This window comes from Scaptodrosophila lebanonensis, unplaced genomic scaffold, assembly GCF_003285725.1.
Source record: "Scaptodrosophila lebanonensis strain 11010-0011.00,11010-0021.00 unplaced genomic scaffold, SlebRS2 tig00000113-arrow-arrow-pilon, whole genome shotgun sequence".
Taxonomy (NCBI): domain Eukaryota; kingdom Metazoa; phylum Arthropoda; class Insecta; order Diptera; family Drosophilidae; genus Scaptodrosophila; species Scaptodrosophila lebanonensis.
Genome location: NW_022060575.1, coordinates 913,017 through 929,924, shown reverse-complemented (window position 1 = coordinate 929,924; position 16,908 = coordinate 913,017). Strand labels below are relative to the sequence as shown.

At 36.3% G+C, this 16,908-nt stretch overlaps 3 protein-coding genes across 3 annotated transcripts; all 3 read right to left on the bottom strand.

The window, feature by feature from the left end:
• Positions 1–3,129: 3,129 nt before the first annotated feature.
• On the bottom strand, positions 3,130–5,907 carry LOC115628420 (N-acetylgalactosaminyltransferase 6-like). The gene is made up of 4 exons (XM_030524508.1): positions 5,633–5,907; positions 4,808–5,579; positions 3,613–3,860; positions 3,130–3,550 (listed from the first exon to the last, which is right to left on the bottom strand). Exons 1-4 carry the CDS (start codon positions 5,905–5,907, stop codon positions 3,130–3,132), a joined length of 1,716 nt encoding a protein of 571 aa, XP_030380368.1.
• Positions 5,908–9,288: 3,381 nt separating this feature from the next.
• Positions 9,289–11,981, bottom strand: LOC115628419 (N-acetylgalactosaminyltransferase 6-like). Its single transcript, XM_030524507.1, has 4 exons — positions 11,812–11,981; positions 10,967–11,738; positions 9,772–10,019; positions 9,289–9,709 (listed from the first exon to the last, which is right to left on the bottom strand). Exons 1-4 carry the CDS (start codon positions 11,979–11,981, stop codon positions 9,289–9,291), a joined length of 1,611 nt encoding a protein of 536 aa, XP_030380367.1.
• Positions 11,982–13,455: 1,474 nt separating this feature from the next.
• LOC115628418 (N-acetylgalactosaminyltransferase 6-like) lies at positions 13,456–16,151 on the bottom strand. Its single transcript, XM_030524506.1, has 4 exons — positions 15,754–16,151; positions 14,926–15,700; positions 13,927–14,165; positions 13,456–13,867 (listed from the first exon to the last, which is right to left on the bottom strand). The coding sequence occupies exons 1-4, from the start codon at positions 16,149–16,151 to the stop codon at positions 13,474–13,476; spliced, it is 1,806 nt and encodes a 601-aa protein (XP_030380366.1). The 3' UTR covers positions 13,456–13,473.
• Between the last annotated feature and the right edge of the window lie 757 nt (positions 16,152–16,908).

The following is a 16,908-nucleotide window of genomic DNA, read 5'->3' as shown; positions in this document are numbered from 1 at the left end:
CATAAAATATAAAATACGATTTTGTACACTTGATTAGACACGTTTTTACTCTTTCTGTAGAAGCCGCAACGACTGAATGTACTTTAAGTTATGTTCCCCAAAAAAGTACGTTCATGTTAAAAAGCTCATTGGTAGTAGAACGTCTCTTTATAATATAATGTTGAACAGAAGAAATGGCAGATCACAGAGATGCTGCAAAGTGGAGTTACTATATTTTTGGATTTGTTTTAAATTTGCAATATCTCCGTATTTTGAAATGCCAGTTTTACCAGAGAAGCTAATGTCGGGTGTCCAGACTTTGAAATACTCTGTACATGTGTGTTGAATATTTATAGAAATTTAAAAAATGTAAAAAAAGTAACAGAGTTGTAATAAATTTAAAAAATTTAAGAATCTTTAAAAAAATTAACAGAGTTGTAATATTACAATCAATTTCTTTGATCGATTATACCTCCTTGGTTATTCGATCTGAAGTAAAGGGTGTATAACTGCACATTTACGAAGGTATGGTGTCTATGTGAATCTGTGCGTGTCGATGCGTGTCTGTGTGTGTCTGTGCAAAGCAGCAACAACAACAGCTGCAGGCAGAGCTTGGGTAGAGACTACATATGTATATGGCTTTTAAATTGACCTATCATGATGAAACTTGGCATACGGACACATAATCACTAACTTTACAAGAAAGCAATTCGTATGCCGCTAATTACCGTTCGTCTTCTAACATGTAACCACATACGGTAAAACTCTGTACACCCGCAACACTGAAGCTCCCAATACTGGAAATAATAGAAGTTTCAACGGTATTGGGAATACTCGTTATCCTATTTCCAGTTGACAGACACGGCGCCAGGCTCGTTTAAGCACATTTTCTATCACTGGCACGCAATAAGCAAGTGATCTCACTGAAAGAAGTGGAGAAGCTAAATTCGGGTGTCCCGACTTTGAAATACTCTGTACTTATGTGTAGAATAAATATATAAAATAAAAAAAATTAAGAAAATTAAAGAAAGGTAAAAAAAATTGTTGATCGATTTTACCTTCCTTGGTATTCGAACTCACGTAAAGGCACACTTACAAAAGAATTGTGTCTATTTATTTATTTATTTAATAAATTAACAGTAGTGCTCTCGATACATTCTATTACAATTATTACAATATAAGTATATTACCATTTTGTATATATTATAATATTAAACAGTAAAATAAAGATATGTTTTATTATAACATTCTAATTTAAACTTAAAAGATAAGAAAGCCTAAGGAAAATCTGTACAATAACTTAGTGCCATGCGTGGGCCCGCGTGTTCTTGTTGCAAATTCCGATTTTGTGAGTGTTCGTGTTGAGCTAAAAACACTCACGAGCACACACGAATATAACACGAAAAAAAATTAACAACTAAAGTATTAAAAAAAAAAACTCAACACGACTTTTCTTAATTTTTGGACACTAATGATGCAAAATTGAAATTGCTAAATATCAAGAATAACAGCTTTTCAAACAAGTGAACGAGTTTTTTCCACTTCTGGACATAATAAGCGACGATCTCGGCTTACCTCAAATATAGATGAGTACATATTATTTAATAAAAATTTGAAGTGCTTAATATGGATAAATTTTTCGTTCATACATTTAATGGTTATAACAGGTCCGTATTGGGTCGTGCTTAGAAATATTGTCGTCGTGTGTGCGCCTACGTGTTTCCGAAAGTTAGTTTCGTGGCCGTGGCGTGTCGGGCCGAAAATAGCCGGCCCATGCCCATCTCTAGTATGCAGTAAAAAGTTGAGCCAAAGCAGGAACAACAACAACAAAAGCGTTGGGCAGAGATTACATTACAATAACCATCTCTAAAATTGATCTTTTATGAGGGGATTAGGGGAATATGAATTACTTTACACCTAATTCTGTTTTTACACGGTCATTTTTTAGTCGGTTTAAGTAAGTAAGTTAAGTATAACAAGATAGAACGCTACAGTCGAGCAAGCCCGACAGTAAAATAGCCTGTACTCTCCACAAAAAGGAAAAATTAAAAAAAAAAAAATTTAAAAAAAATTAAATTATTAAAAAAAATTAATGAATTAATTAATTAAAATAATTAATTAAATTAAATTAGAATACATGTTTATGTTCAGTTTAAACAGCATACATTTACATCACGTACCTATGCGTGTTTATATGCGTGTATGTATGCAGCACAAAGTTAAACCAAAGCAGCAACAACAACAACAGCTGCGGGCAGCGCTGCCGACAGAGGCAGTATAAGTATAACAAGATAGAACGCTACAGTCGAGCAAGCCCGACAGTAAAATAGCCTGTACTCTCCACAAAAAGGAAAAATTAAAAAAAAAAAAATTTAAAAAAAATTAAATTATTAAAAAAAATTAATGAATTAATTAATTAAAATAATTAATTAAATTAAATTAGAATACATGTTTATGTTCAGTTTAAACAGCATACATTTACATCACGTACCTATGCGTGTTTATATGCGTGTATGTATGCAGCACAAAGTTAAACCAAAGCAGCAACAACAACAACAGCTGCGGGCAGCGCTGCCGACAGAGGCAGCGCATGAGCAGCGATTTTACTTATGGCTATAACTTTCTTTAGAGTTGACCTATCATGATGAAATTTGGCACACGGACACATTAGTACTAACTGGATGTACCTACCAAAATTGATTTCAAAATTCCGAGAATTACGGAAGTTATAAGAAAAAATACGAATTGCGGGGGAGTGGGGGGGTGTATCAGAAAAAATAAACAAACTCGTTCTGCCTAGGGCTTATAGGAACCTTGATACCAATTTTGGTTATCCTAGCTCTTGTACTTACTGAGATCCTTGCGCTCATACAGACAGACGGACAGACGGTCAGACGGACAGACGGACATGGCTATATAGACTCGTCTTCTCATCCTGATCAAGAATATATATACTTTGTGGGGTCTGCCACGCCTCCTTCTGTGTGTTACATACATGCGCACAAAACTAGTATAGCCTTTCACCCTTTGGGTACAGGCTATAAAAATGTAAGATTTTTGTTTGTTTATGTGTAATGTGCCCTATTATAATTACAACACATTTATCTATCTAATTTTTACTAATATTATAAAGCCTAGTATTGCCACGCCTTACAATGCATCCCATAAATTATATGTGTAGTTTTTATTGAAGTTTAGAAGCGCCGTCCGATTGATATAACCAAAATTCCAACGCATGTATATATTGGTTTTGTTGCAAGTATTGACGACCAACGCTTTGCTCTGTGGCAACATCTCTAGGCAACGGGCGCCATCCTTACGGTACTTCAGAAGCCTGGTCTTAAATTCGTAGTACCAATACTGATTTGAGCCCATCCCGTGACAATGCCACTGCACCACTGGCGCATTACGTTGCGATGTGCGGACCTCCAGACACATTTTTGTTCTAGGCATTCGCAATTCCGATTGGAAGTTGACCGCCCAATGCTGTGGTTTTTGGGGGCGAACCAAATTATCGGCACAAGGATAAACGCCAATAGGCTGCGAAATATTACGTCGAAGAGAGTCCACGCTATTAAAAAACCAAATGTAATCGAGCCTATGATCTGCAAACAAAAGATGACTAAGTCTTACCACATGTGTGGATTTCCCAAATTTTGTATGGCCCCGGAGGCATAATTTGGCATATCGAAAGGGGGGTACATTAACATTATATTAAATGCCACATTTTTCAAGTACCACTGGAAGGATTTGCATTTTAATTTAGATCGCAAAGCTTTTTGTTTAGACAGATCCCCAACGTCGAAATTTTTAAATTTTGTGTACCAAGAAATATATTTTTTGTAATCATCCATCCACACCTCTGCCACCCGTTTCCTATTCTGTAAGTGCAGAAAATAGTAAGTGTTCATATATCTGTACATTAAAATAGCTTTAAATAAAAGTCAATTTTCTATTATAAATAAAATACACATTCCACTCTCATATCCCAGTGATTGCCAGATTGTTTTAAGGACGAAATATTAGTTTATATATAACTTTACTGATAAATGTTGATTTTTTATAACAAGTCGTTTCATATAACGTATGTAATATAATATCTTAAACTCTATTTAGCGCACTGTCCTTATATTCCACGATTGAAAATGTAATTTTTGTGCATGAGTATATTGGGGATTCGGGTAGTGTCTGTCCGCCTGTCCGTCCGTATGAACACCTGGATCTCAGATACTATAAGAGATTGAGACACCAAATTGTATTGTAAGATGCCTCCCCCCCTCCCACACAATTTGTGAATTTCCATAACTTCCGTAATTTTTTAAATTTTTTGAATTTTTGGAATTTTTGACACAAATTGCAGCCCGCAAATGTGGCTATTGTGGCTACTTTGGCTCAATTTTATACTGACATAGACACACTTCCTATGTATATGTGTAATTATATTTGAGTTCGAATATCAGAGGAGGTAAAATCGATGCCAAATTTGTATACTTCTTTAATTTTCTTTCTACACATACAGAGTATTTAAAAGTCGGGACATCAGACTAATAATGATGTTTAGTGAATGTATATATTATATACTTGTATATGGTTTTATATACCTGTAGAACATTTTTTATTAGAAAGCGTTTTTCCACACTTTTTTTTTTTTAATTTTCACGTTTATCAGTATCTACTTGTATTAATATTGACATTAAAAGTACTTATACTTTGTATTTATACCACAATCCCGCTAAAAAGCCACTTGGAAATTAAAGTCAATGTATTTTGTCGGGTTTTTATATATAAGAGCTGTAGGAGTGCAACGAATGTTTTAATTCATACTTACCTTGATCCAATAGTTATTAAGATTTAAAACATTATAGCGATCTATGTTTGGATTAGCAAAGACGTGCGCAACATGTGAACAAGGTACATCATACAACTCTCCTCCACACATCCATATTTTGAAACTTAACTCAAATTGCTCGCCACCATAAATATCCAGACCCTCGTCGTAGCCTCCCAACTCCCAAAAGAATTGTGTCGATATGGCGAATAGTCCACCCATCATGACAGGATTCTTAAAAGGTTCGCCTCGAAACTTTGCGTATTCGTGTTCTCGGTACAACAAGATATAGGTGAGATCCCATGTAAAGGCACTTAGGTGGCCGTTAGGCCACACATCACTCATTTCAAACGTTGTATAATTAATTCTATCAATAACAGGACATACGACCATTCGCTTGTTTAGTGCAATAGGCTCCAACAATGGTGGTAACCAATTGTGATTGGCTTCGATGTGGGAGTCCAGAAAGACCAGAATCTCCGCGGTCGCATTCCGTGCACCTGCAGTTCGGGCGGCCATCAAACCCATGCGTCGAGGTAGTCGAATAATCCGCACATTCGTAAAATGGCCGGCTATATAGTCCTCTAGGGGCTTGTGGAGATGATCATGATCACTGTAGTCGTCCACCAATATAACCTCTTTAATCAACTCTGGCGGTGAGCGATTAATAACACTATGCAAAGATCGCTTCAGCACGCTGAAGTACTCGTTGTAGAAAATTAAAATAATGCTCGCCTTAGGTAGCACACTCAGATACAGCTTCTTTTTGCAGCTATGGGGAAATGAAATTGCATATTGTGTTGTGATTGGTTCTGATAAACTCACTTCGGATGCCGAATATCTGGCAAGGAACGATTAACTGATATAGAGTCGGAGAGCAGCGCATTTAAACCGTATTTCTTATACAGTTTAAGCTGTAAATTGCGAGTCGAATTCTTCAATTTGGCTGCCTTTCCCTGTTCACCAAGGCCCACACGCTTAGCATCGCGTTCCATCGCCAAATAATCGTGCCAATCCCGTTTCTCCTCACTTGGAGGAGGTTGGAAATCTGCTGGCAGTAAATCCTGGGCGCTGCCGTAAGGTTGAAATATTGGATCCATATCAATAGTTTTGTTTGTGAAAGGTGCGTACAAATAAAAAACCGAATAAAGTAAAAACAGCGCAGACCACGAGATAATGAAAACCATTAACATTGCGATAATTTTTAAATCGCGACGCATTGCGTTTGTTTTTTTTATTTTCGTCTTTAACAAGAAGGATTGGTTACACGTTTGTGACAATGTAGTTTTAGTTTCGCCCCGATGCTCGACATTAGACACAACTGAACTGACTGCGGCTACAAATCTAAATTTCATAAAATATAAAATACGATTTTGTACACTTGATTAGACACGTTTTTACTCTTTCTGTAGAAGCCGCAACGACTGAATGTACTTTAAGTTATGTTCCCCAAAAAAGTACGTTCATGTTAAAAAGCTCATTGGTAGTAGAACGTCTCTTTATAATATAATGTTGAACAGAAGAAATGGCAGATCACAGAGATGCTGCAAAGTGGAGTTACTATATTTTTGGATTTGTTTTAAATTTGCAATATCTCCGTATTTTGAAATGCCAGTTTTACCAGAGAAGCTAATGTCGGGTGTCCAGACTTTGAAATACTCTGTACATGTGTGTTGAATATTTATAGAAATTTAAAAAATGTAAAAAAAGTAACAGAGTTGTAATAAATTTAAAAAATTTAAGAATCTTTAAAAAAATTAACAGAGTTGTAATATTACAATCAATTTCTTTGATCGATTATACCTCCTTGGTTATTCGATCTGAAGTAAAGGGTGTATAACTGCACATTTACGAAGGTATGGTGTCTATGTGAATCTGTGCGTGTCGATGCGTGTCTGTGTGTGTCTGTGCAAAGCAGCAACAACAACAGCTGCAGGCAGAGCTTGGGTAGAGACTACATATGTATATGGCTTTTAAATTGACCTATCATGATGAAACTTGGCATACGGACACATAATCACTAACTTTACAAGAAAGCAATTCGTATGCCGCTAATTACCGTTCGTCTTCTAACATGTAACCACATACGGTAAAACTCTGTACACCCGCAACACTGAAGCTCCCAATACTGGAAATAATAGAAGTTTCAACGGTATTGGGAATACTCGTTATCCTATTTCCAGTTGACAGACACGGCGCCAGGCTCGTTTAAGCACATTTTCTATCACTGGCACGCAATAAGCAAGTGATCTCACTGAAAGAAGTGGAGAAGCTAAATTCGGGTGTCCCGACTTTGAAATACTCTGTACTTATGTGTAGAATAAATATATAAAATAAAAAAAATTAAGAAAATTAAAGAAAGGTAAAAAAAATTGTTGATCGATTTTACCTTCCTTGGTATTCGAACTCACGTAAAGGCACACTTACAAAAGAATTGTGTCTATTTATTTATTTATTTAATAAATTAACAGTAGTGCTCTCGATACATTCTATTACAATTATTACAATATAAGTATATTACCATTTTGTATATATTATAATATTAAACAGTAAAATAAAGATATGTTTTATTATAACATTCTAATTTAAACTTAAAAGATAAGAAAGCCTAAGGAAAATCTGTACAATAACTTAGTGCCATGCGTGGGCCCGCGTGTTCTTGTTGCAAATTCCGATTTTGTGAGTGTTCGTGTTGAGCTAAAAACACTCACGAGCACACACGAATATAACACGAAAAAAAATTAACAACTAAAGTATTAAAAAAAAAAACTCAACACGACTTTTCTTAATTTTTGGACACTAATGATGCAAAATTGAAATTGCTAAATATCAAGAATAACAGCTTTTCAAACAAGTGAACGAGTTTTTTCCACTTCTGGACATAATAAGCGACGATCTCGGCTTACCTCAAATATAGATGAGTACATATTATTTAATAAAAATTTGAAGTGCTTAATATGGATAAATTTTTCGTTCATACATTTAATGGTTATAACAGGTCCGTATTGGGTCGTGCTTAGAAATATTGTCGTCGTGTGTGCGCCTACGTGTTTCCGAAAGTTAGTTTCGTGGCCGTGGCGTGTCGGGCCGAAAATAGCCGGCCCATGCCCATCTCTAGTATGCAGTAAAAAGTTGAGCCAAAGCAGGAACAACAACAACAAAAGCGTTGGGCAGAGATTACATTACAATAACCATCTCTAAAATTGATCTTTTATGAGGGGATTAGGGGAATATGAATTACTTTACACCTAATTCTGTTTTTACACGGTCATTTTTTAGTCGGTTTAAGTAAGTAAGTTAAGTATAACAAGATAGAACGCTACAGTCGAGCAAGCCCGACAGTAAAATAGCCTGTACTCTCCACAAAAAGGAAAAATTAAAAAAAAAAAAATTTAAAAAAAATTAAATTATTAAAAAAAATTAATGAATTAATTAATTAAAATAATTAATTAAATTAAATTAGAATACATGTTTATGTTCAGTTTAAACAGCATACATTTACATCACGTACCTATGCGTGTTTATATGCGTGTATGTATGCAGCACAAAGTTAAACCAAAGCAGCAACAACAACAACAGCTGCGGGCAGCGCTGCCGACAGAGGCAGTATAAGTATAACAAGATAGAACGCTACAGTCGAGCAAGCCCGACAGTAAAATAGCCTGTACTCTCCACAAAAAGGAAAAATTAAAAAAAAAAAAATTTAAAAAAAATTAAATTATTAAAAAAAATTAATGAATTAATTAATTAAAATAATTAATTAAATTAAATTAGAATACATGTTTATGTTCAGTTTAAACAGCATACATTTACATCACGTACCTATGCGTGTTTATATGCGTGTATGTATGCAGCACAAAGTTAAACCAAAGCAGCAACAACAACAACAGCTGCGGGCAGCGCTGCCGACAGAGGCAGCGCATGAGCAGCGATTTTACTTATGGCTATAACTTTCTTTAGAGTTGACCTATCATGATGAAATTTGGCACACGGACACATTAGTACTAACTGGATGTACCTACCAAAATTGATTTCAAAATTCCGAGAATTACGGAAGTTATAAGAAAAAATACGAATTGCGGGGGAGTGGGGGGGTGTATCAGAAAAAATAAACAAACTCGTTCTGCCTAGGGCTTATAGGAACCTTGATACCAATTTTGGTTATCCTAGCTCTTGTACTTACTGAGATCCTTGCGCTCATACAGACAGACGGACAGACGGTCAGACGGACAGACGGACATGGCTATATAGACTCGTCTTCTCATCCTGATCAAGAATATATATACTTTGTGGGGTCTGCCACGCCTCCTTCTGTGTGTTACATACATGCGCACAAAACTAGTATAGCCTTTCACCCTTTGGGTACAGGCTATAAAAATGTAAGATTTTTGTTTGTTTATGTGTAATGTGCCCTATTATAATTACAACACATTTATCTATCTAATTTTTACTAATATTATAAAGCCTAGTATTGCCACGCCTTACAATGCATCCCATAAATTATATGTGTAGTTTTTATTGAAGTTTAGAAGCGCCGTCCGATTGATATAACCAAAATTCCAACGCATGTATATATTGGTTTTGTTGCAAGTATTGACGACCAACGCTTTGCTCTGTGGCAACATCTCTAGGCAACGGGCGCCATCCTTACGGTACTTCAGAAGCCTGGTCTTAAATTCGTAGTACCAATACTGATTTGAGCCCATCCCGTGACAATGCCACTGCACCACTGGCGCATTACGTTGCGATGTGCGGACCTCCAGACACATTTTTGTTCTAGGCATTCGCAATTCCGATTGGAAGTTGACCGCCCAATGCTGTGGTTTTTGGGGGCGAACCAAATTATCGGCACAAGGATAAACGCCAATAGGCTGCGAAATATTACGTCGAAGAGAGTCCACGCTATTAAAAAACCAAATGTAATCGAGCCTATGATCTGCAAACAAAAGATGACTAAGTCTTACCACATGTGTGGATTTCCCAAATTTTGTATGGCCCCGGAGGCATAATTTGGCATATCGAAAGGGGGGTACATTAACATTATATTAAATGCCACATTTTTCAAGTACCACTGGAAGGATTTGCATTTTAATTTAGATCGCAAAGCTTTTTGTTTAGACAGATCCCCAACGTCGAAATTTTTAAATTTTGTGTACCAAGAAATATATTTTTTGTAATCATCCATCCACACCTCTGCCACCCGTTTCCTATTCTGTAAGTGCAGAAAATAGTAAGTGTTCATATATCTGTACATTAAAATAGCTTTAAATAAAAGTCAATTTTCTATTATAAATAAAATACACATTCCACTCTCATATCCCAGTGATTGCCAGATTGTTTTAAGGACGAAATATTAGTTTATATATAACTTTACTGATAAATGTTGATTTTTTATAACAAGTCGTTTCATATAACGTATGTAATATAATATCTTAAACTCTATTTAGCGCACTGTCCTTATATTCCACGATTGAAAATGTAATTTTTGTGCATGAGTATATTGGGGATTCGGGTAGTGTCTGTCCGCCTGTCCGTCCGTATGAACACCTGGATCTCAGATACTATAAGAGATTGAGACACCAAATTGTATTGTAAGATGCCTCCCCCCCTCCCACACAATTTGTGAATTTCCATAACTTCCGTAATTTTTTAAATTTTTTGAATTTTTGGAATTTTTGACACAAATTGCAGCCCGCAAATGTGGCTATTGTGGCTACTTTGGCTCAATTTTATACTGACATAGACACACTTCCTATGTATATGTGTAATTATATTTGAGTTCGAATATCAGAGGAGGTAAAATCGATGCCAAATTTGTATACTTCTTTAATTTTCTTTCTACACATACAGAGTATTTAAAAGTCGGGACATCAGACTAATAATGATGTTTAGTGAATGTATATATTATATACTTGTATATGGTTTTATATACCTGTAGAACATTTTTTATTAGAAAGCGTTTTTCCACACTTTTTTTTTTTTAATTTTCACGTTTATCAGTATCTACTTGTATTAATATTGACATTAAAAGTACTTATACTTTGTATTTATACCACAATCCCGCTAAAAAGCCACTTGGAAATTAAAGTCAATGTATTTTGTCGGGTTTTTATATATAAGAGCTGTAGGAGTGCAACGAATGTTTTAATTCATACTTACCTTGATCCAATAGTTATTAAGATTTAAAACATTATAGCGATCTATGTTTGGATTAGCAAAGACGTGCGCAACATGTGAACAAGGTACATCATACAACTCTCCTCCACACATCCATATTTTGAAACTTAACTCAAATTGCTCGCCACCATAAATATCCAGACCCTCGTCGTAGCCTCCCAACTCCCAAAAGAATTGTGTCGATATGGCGAATAGTCCACCCATCATGACAGGATTCTTAAAAGGTTCGCCTCGAAACTTTGCGTATTCGTGTTCTCGGTACAACAAGATATAGGTGAGATCCCATGTAAAGGCACTTAGGTGGCCGTTAGGCCACACATCACTCATTTCAAACGTTGTATAATTAATTCTATCAATAACAGGACATACGACCATTCGCTTGTTTAGTGCAATAGGCTCCAACAATGGTGGTAACCAATTGTGATTGGCTTCGATGTGGGAGTCCAGAAAGACCAGAATCTCCGCGGTCGCATTCCGTGCACCTGCAGTTCGGGCGGCCATCAAACCCATGCGTCGAGGTAGTCGAATAATCCGCACATTCGTAAAATGGCCGGCTATATAGTCCTCTAGGGGCTTGTGGAGATGATCACGATCACTGTAGTCGTCCACCAGTATAATCTCTTTAATCAACTCAGGCGGTGAGCGATTAATTAAACTATGCAGAGAGCGCTGCAGCACGCTCAAGTATTCGTTATAGAAAATTAAAATAATGCTCGCCTTGGGTAGCACACTCAGATACAGTTTCTTTTTGCAGCTATGGGAAAATGAAATTGCATATTTTGTTGTATCGAATCACAACAAACAACTCAAAAAACTGACAAACTCACTACAAAGGCCGAATATCTGGCAAGGAACGATTAACTGATATAAAGTCGGAGAGCAACACATTTAAACCGTATTTCTTATACAGTTTAAGCTGTAAATTGCGAGTCGAATTCTTCAATTTGGCTGCCTTTCCCTGTTCACCAAGACCCACACGCTTGGCATCTCGTTCCATAGCCTTATAATCGTGCCAATCCCGTTTCTCTTCACTTGGAGGAGGTTGGAATTCTGCTGGCAGTAAATCCTGGGCTCTGCCGTAAGGTTGAAATATTGGGTCCAGATCAATAGTTTTGTTTGTGAAAGGTGCGTACAAATATAAAACCGAATACAGTAAAAACAACGCAGACCACGAGATAATGAAAACTATTAACATCGCGATAATTTTCAAATCGCGCAGCATTGCGTTTGGTTTTTTTTTTAGATTTTAACAAAAACGATCGGTTAGTTTTAGTTTCGCCCCGATGCTCGACTTTAGACAGAACTGAAGTGACTGCAGCTACAGATCTAAATTTAATAAAATAATACTATTTTTACGCCTGATTAGACACATTTGTACTCTTTCTGTGAAAGTCGCATCGACTGAATATACTCGTGGAGTTACTATTTTCCGTTTTGCTTAAATTGGGCTGAAGTAGAACTCGAAAAGTACTTATAACAAGATATGCATATATACCAACCAAATATACATATGTACTTGTAAACATGTTAAAAAATATAAATAGATATTCGCTGTATACTTGGTATTAGCATCGATACATGATGTCATTAATTCTTAAACGGATAATAACAGGACATATTTACGAAACAATGATGTTTCTTTTTTCCAGGGCTACATTAGTTGAGCAAACCAAATCGAACAAGAGAAACACACAAATCCACAGTCAATTGTGTAATTCCTAACAAGTCAAACTTATTTGAACTAAAGCAAAAAGTTTTTGAAATGCAGAAGAACATTTTGAAAGCAAAAAATAGAAACCGAGAATATAAGGACCAAGTTGTTTAATTATGGCTATATTATGGATTTGATAGACATGCACATTTTAAACAGGTATTTAATAAGCCTACAACTTGTAAAGCCTATAATCGTATATTATATATTTTTTTCTCCCTTAAATGGAGTGTTTAAGAAAATTGGATTTTTGTTAGACGTTTTCCTCATTATTGCAGTAAATCTAACAGTGTTTGCTGTAAATAAATTGGCTTGCACTTAATCAGCAAATTTATAAAGAAACTAGAGTGATTCAATGGCAGAGATCAATAAATATTTATGTGTTACAATAAAATATTTGTCTCATTTTTATAAGAGCTGAAATACCCAAACTTATTTTCCAGGTTCCCCATGACTTAGGCAGATCAAGTTCATGTTTTCCGAAGCATTTAATTAGATTAAAAAGAAAATAATTAAAACATATTTTTTTAGAGTGGACACAGGCTGTATAAGATTTTGGGCCTTTCGATCCTAGCATTCCATTCTTGTTTATTCATTGATTAATATCTAATTATACTTGTATTGTCAGTCCGTCGATTAAAACAGAACTATTGCTAAGATCAGATACTTTTTATGAGACACATAATCATACATCTTATAATGGTATTTGTGGTAATGGTACTTCTTTTTATGAAGCTAAAATCCTATTAATAAAACGTCTTACATTAAATTCCATAAATTATGTGTAGCTGATGTTTTGGAGGGCTGTTCGATTGATAAAACCAATATTCCACCGCATGTATATATTGCTTTTGTTGCACGCATTGACGACCACCGTTTTGTTCAGCGGCAACATCTCGAGGCAACGTTTGCCGTCCTCACGATTCTTCAGAAGTCTGCTTTTGTAATCGTAGTTCCAGAACTGATTTCCCCCTTTTCTGTGACATGGTTTTTGCCACACTGGCGCATTGCGTTTCAAGGTGCGGACCTCCAGACACATAAAATTGTTATGCATATACAATTCCCAATGTGGAGTCAGCGTCCAAAATTGCGGAAGTTGTGGGAAAACCAAATTTTCGGCACAAGTATATAGGCCAATAGGCTGCAAAAAATCATGTCTAAGCACGTCCACACTAGGAAAAACCCCATTGAATGAGCATAAGGTACAAGCCAAATATATCAGATTTCTTACCACATATTAGCATCTCCCAAATTTTGTATAGCACCGGAGGCATACATAAATGGAGGGTATCCACCTATAACATCAAATGCGACATTTTTTAAATACCACTCGAAGGATTTGCACTTTAATTTGGATCGCAGCGCTTTTTGTTTGGTGAGATCACCCACGTCGATATCACCTGCTTCGTAATACCAACTTATATATTTTGTGTATCCATCCATCCACACTTCTGCCACCCGTTTATAATTCTGTTGAAGCAGAGTTAAAAATCAAAATCGTACTCTGTACATAAAAGGTGCAAAAGTATATTAGGTTTGCAGGAGGTAAAAAATTGAACAGCGAGAAGGAGGTGTCGCAGACCCTAAAAAGTATATATATTCTTGATCATTTCGGAATTTCCCTCCCTCTCTCCAGGGTAATTACTGCTTTTCTATAGCTCTCAATTAAATTTGGCAAATACCTCCAGTAAGTGGTTATGTGGCATCATGATAGTCTAATTTGAAAGAGAGTTATAGCCAACGACAACAACAACAGCTAATGTATGCTGTAGAGCTTGAGCAGAGTTGAAATCAATAACTATACTTTCTTAAAAATTGGCCTAACACAATAAAACTGAACAATAGGCGCTGACTGAACATAATAACAACCCGGATGTAATTATCAAATTTTAAGAGCTCTGTAAAAATTCCAAGAATTCCAAAAAACCCAATCTTGTTCATTATCGGACTAAGAAGAATCAGGCTACAAAGTGGCAATACCGACCCGTCTGATCAAGAACTTATATACTTTGTGGCGTCTGGCACACTTACTTCTATGTCTTAGATACATTTGTACTGAGGAAGTATGCATTATTTAATCAAAATTTTATTTTTTTTGTCCCAGCCTTTGGAAAAAGCTGCATACGCCCCTGTCGAAATATTTTATTTATAAAATATTTTCTTTAAGGTAAGATTGAACGAATCTACTGCGAAGACTACGGGTACAATACATCATCTTTTTGGAACTTACCTTAAAGAGATAATTCGATCGTCCAGCTGGAACGTTGTACGGTTTTTTGTGTGGACTAGGAAAGACGTGTGCCACGCGAGAACAAGGCACATTATACATTTCTCCTCCACACATCCATATTTTGAAACTTAACTCGAATTGCTCGCCACCATAAATATCTAGACCTTCGTCGTAACCTCCCAACTCCCAAAAGAATTGTGTCGATATGGCGAATAGTCCACCCATCATGACAGGATTCTTATAAGGCTTGCTCGGAAACTTTATGTTTTCTGGTAGTAGCCCGAGAATTACATACGCCAAATCTCTTGTGAAAGCACCACGATGGCCTTTAGGTCTAAACTCACTTAGTTCAAAATTGTTATAATTAACACTATCAATAATGGGACATACGACCATTCGCTTGTTTAGTGCGATGGGCTCCAACAATGGTGGTAACCAATTGTGGTTGGCTTCGATGTGGGAGTCCAGGAAGACCAGAATCTCCGCGGTCGCATTCCGTGCACCTGCAGTTCGGGCGGCAATCAGACCCATGCGTCGAGGTAGTCGAATAATCCGCACATTCGTAAAATGGCCGGCTATATAGTCCTCTAGCGGCTTGTGGAGATGATCACGATCACTGTAGTCGTCCACCAGTATAATCTCTTTAATCAACTCAGGCGGTGAGCGATTAATAACACTATGCAAAGATCGCTTCAGCACGCTGAAGTACTCGTTGTAGAAAATTAAAATAATGCTCACCTTGGGTAGCACACTCAGATACAGTTTCTTTTTGCAGCTATGGGAAAATTAAATTGCATATTGTGTTGTGATTGGTTCTGATAAACTCACTTCGGAGGCCGAATATCTGGCAAGGAACGATTAACTGATATAGAGTCGGAGAGCAGCGCATTGAAACCGTATTTCTCATTCAACTTAAGCTGTAAATCGCGAGTCGAATTCTTCAATTTGGCTGCCTTTCCCTGTTCACCAAGACCCACACGCTTGGCATCTTGTTCCATAGCCTTATAATCGTGCCAATCCCGTTTCTCTTCACTTGGACGAGGTTGGAAATCTGCTGGCAGTAAATCCTGGGCTCTGCCGTAAGGTTGAAATATTGGATCCAGGTCAATAGTTTTGTTTGTGAAAGGTGCGTACAAATTAAAAACGGAATAAAGTAAAAACAACGCAGACCACGAGATAATAAAAATCGTTAACATCGCGATAAGTTCCAAATTGGAGCGCAGCATTGTAAGAGACAGAACTGAAGTGAGACTGCAGCTGCTGATTAAAATTTCTTTTAAAAAAATACAAATTTTTCCACTTAATTAGACACGCAGTTAGTCTACGAAGACGCTATAATTATTTTGTTACTAGTAATTCATAAAAAAAAGTATAATTGCAAGTCCAGTATTATGATATATTAAAGAAAATCAATTGTTTTCTTTGTTGTGTCAGTAGCTTCTTATGAACTCATATAAGCAGACAAACAGACGGACAAACATGCTGATTAAGAATATATATAATGCCTCCTTCTGCCTGTTACATACTTTGGAGAAACCTTATATACCTTTTTTTAGCCTACGGGCTACAATAATAATAATAATAATAATTAAAGAAAGCCCAAAATCTAAAATCTAAAATCTGCTTTTGGTGACAAAAATAATTACCCAAACTTGCCATATCGGTCAATTCCAAGAAATGTTTTTATGCGAAACTATTTTTCTCCAGAACTATTATTATCTTTCCTTTTAGGAGACTCAGACAGCAGTTGTAATCCGTTAAAAAAGGAGTCGAGGAGTTGGAGGCAAGCGATCTTAAGTCATCATTTATATCCTTAAGTCCATTCCTGGTTTGAGCCATGAACGTTCGCATCTCCATTTCAATAGGTCTGCAATCCGGTCTTTCACAAGGCGATATTTAATAACAACTCGAAGCGGGAATTGAGCCCGTATCTGCGTGAGTTATTTAAATGGTAAAAAAGCTCGGAATTTAAAGTGAAAATTA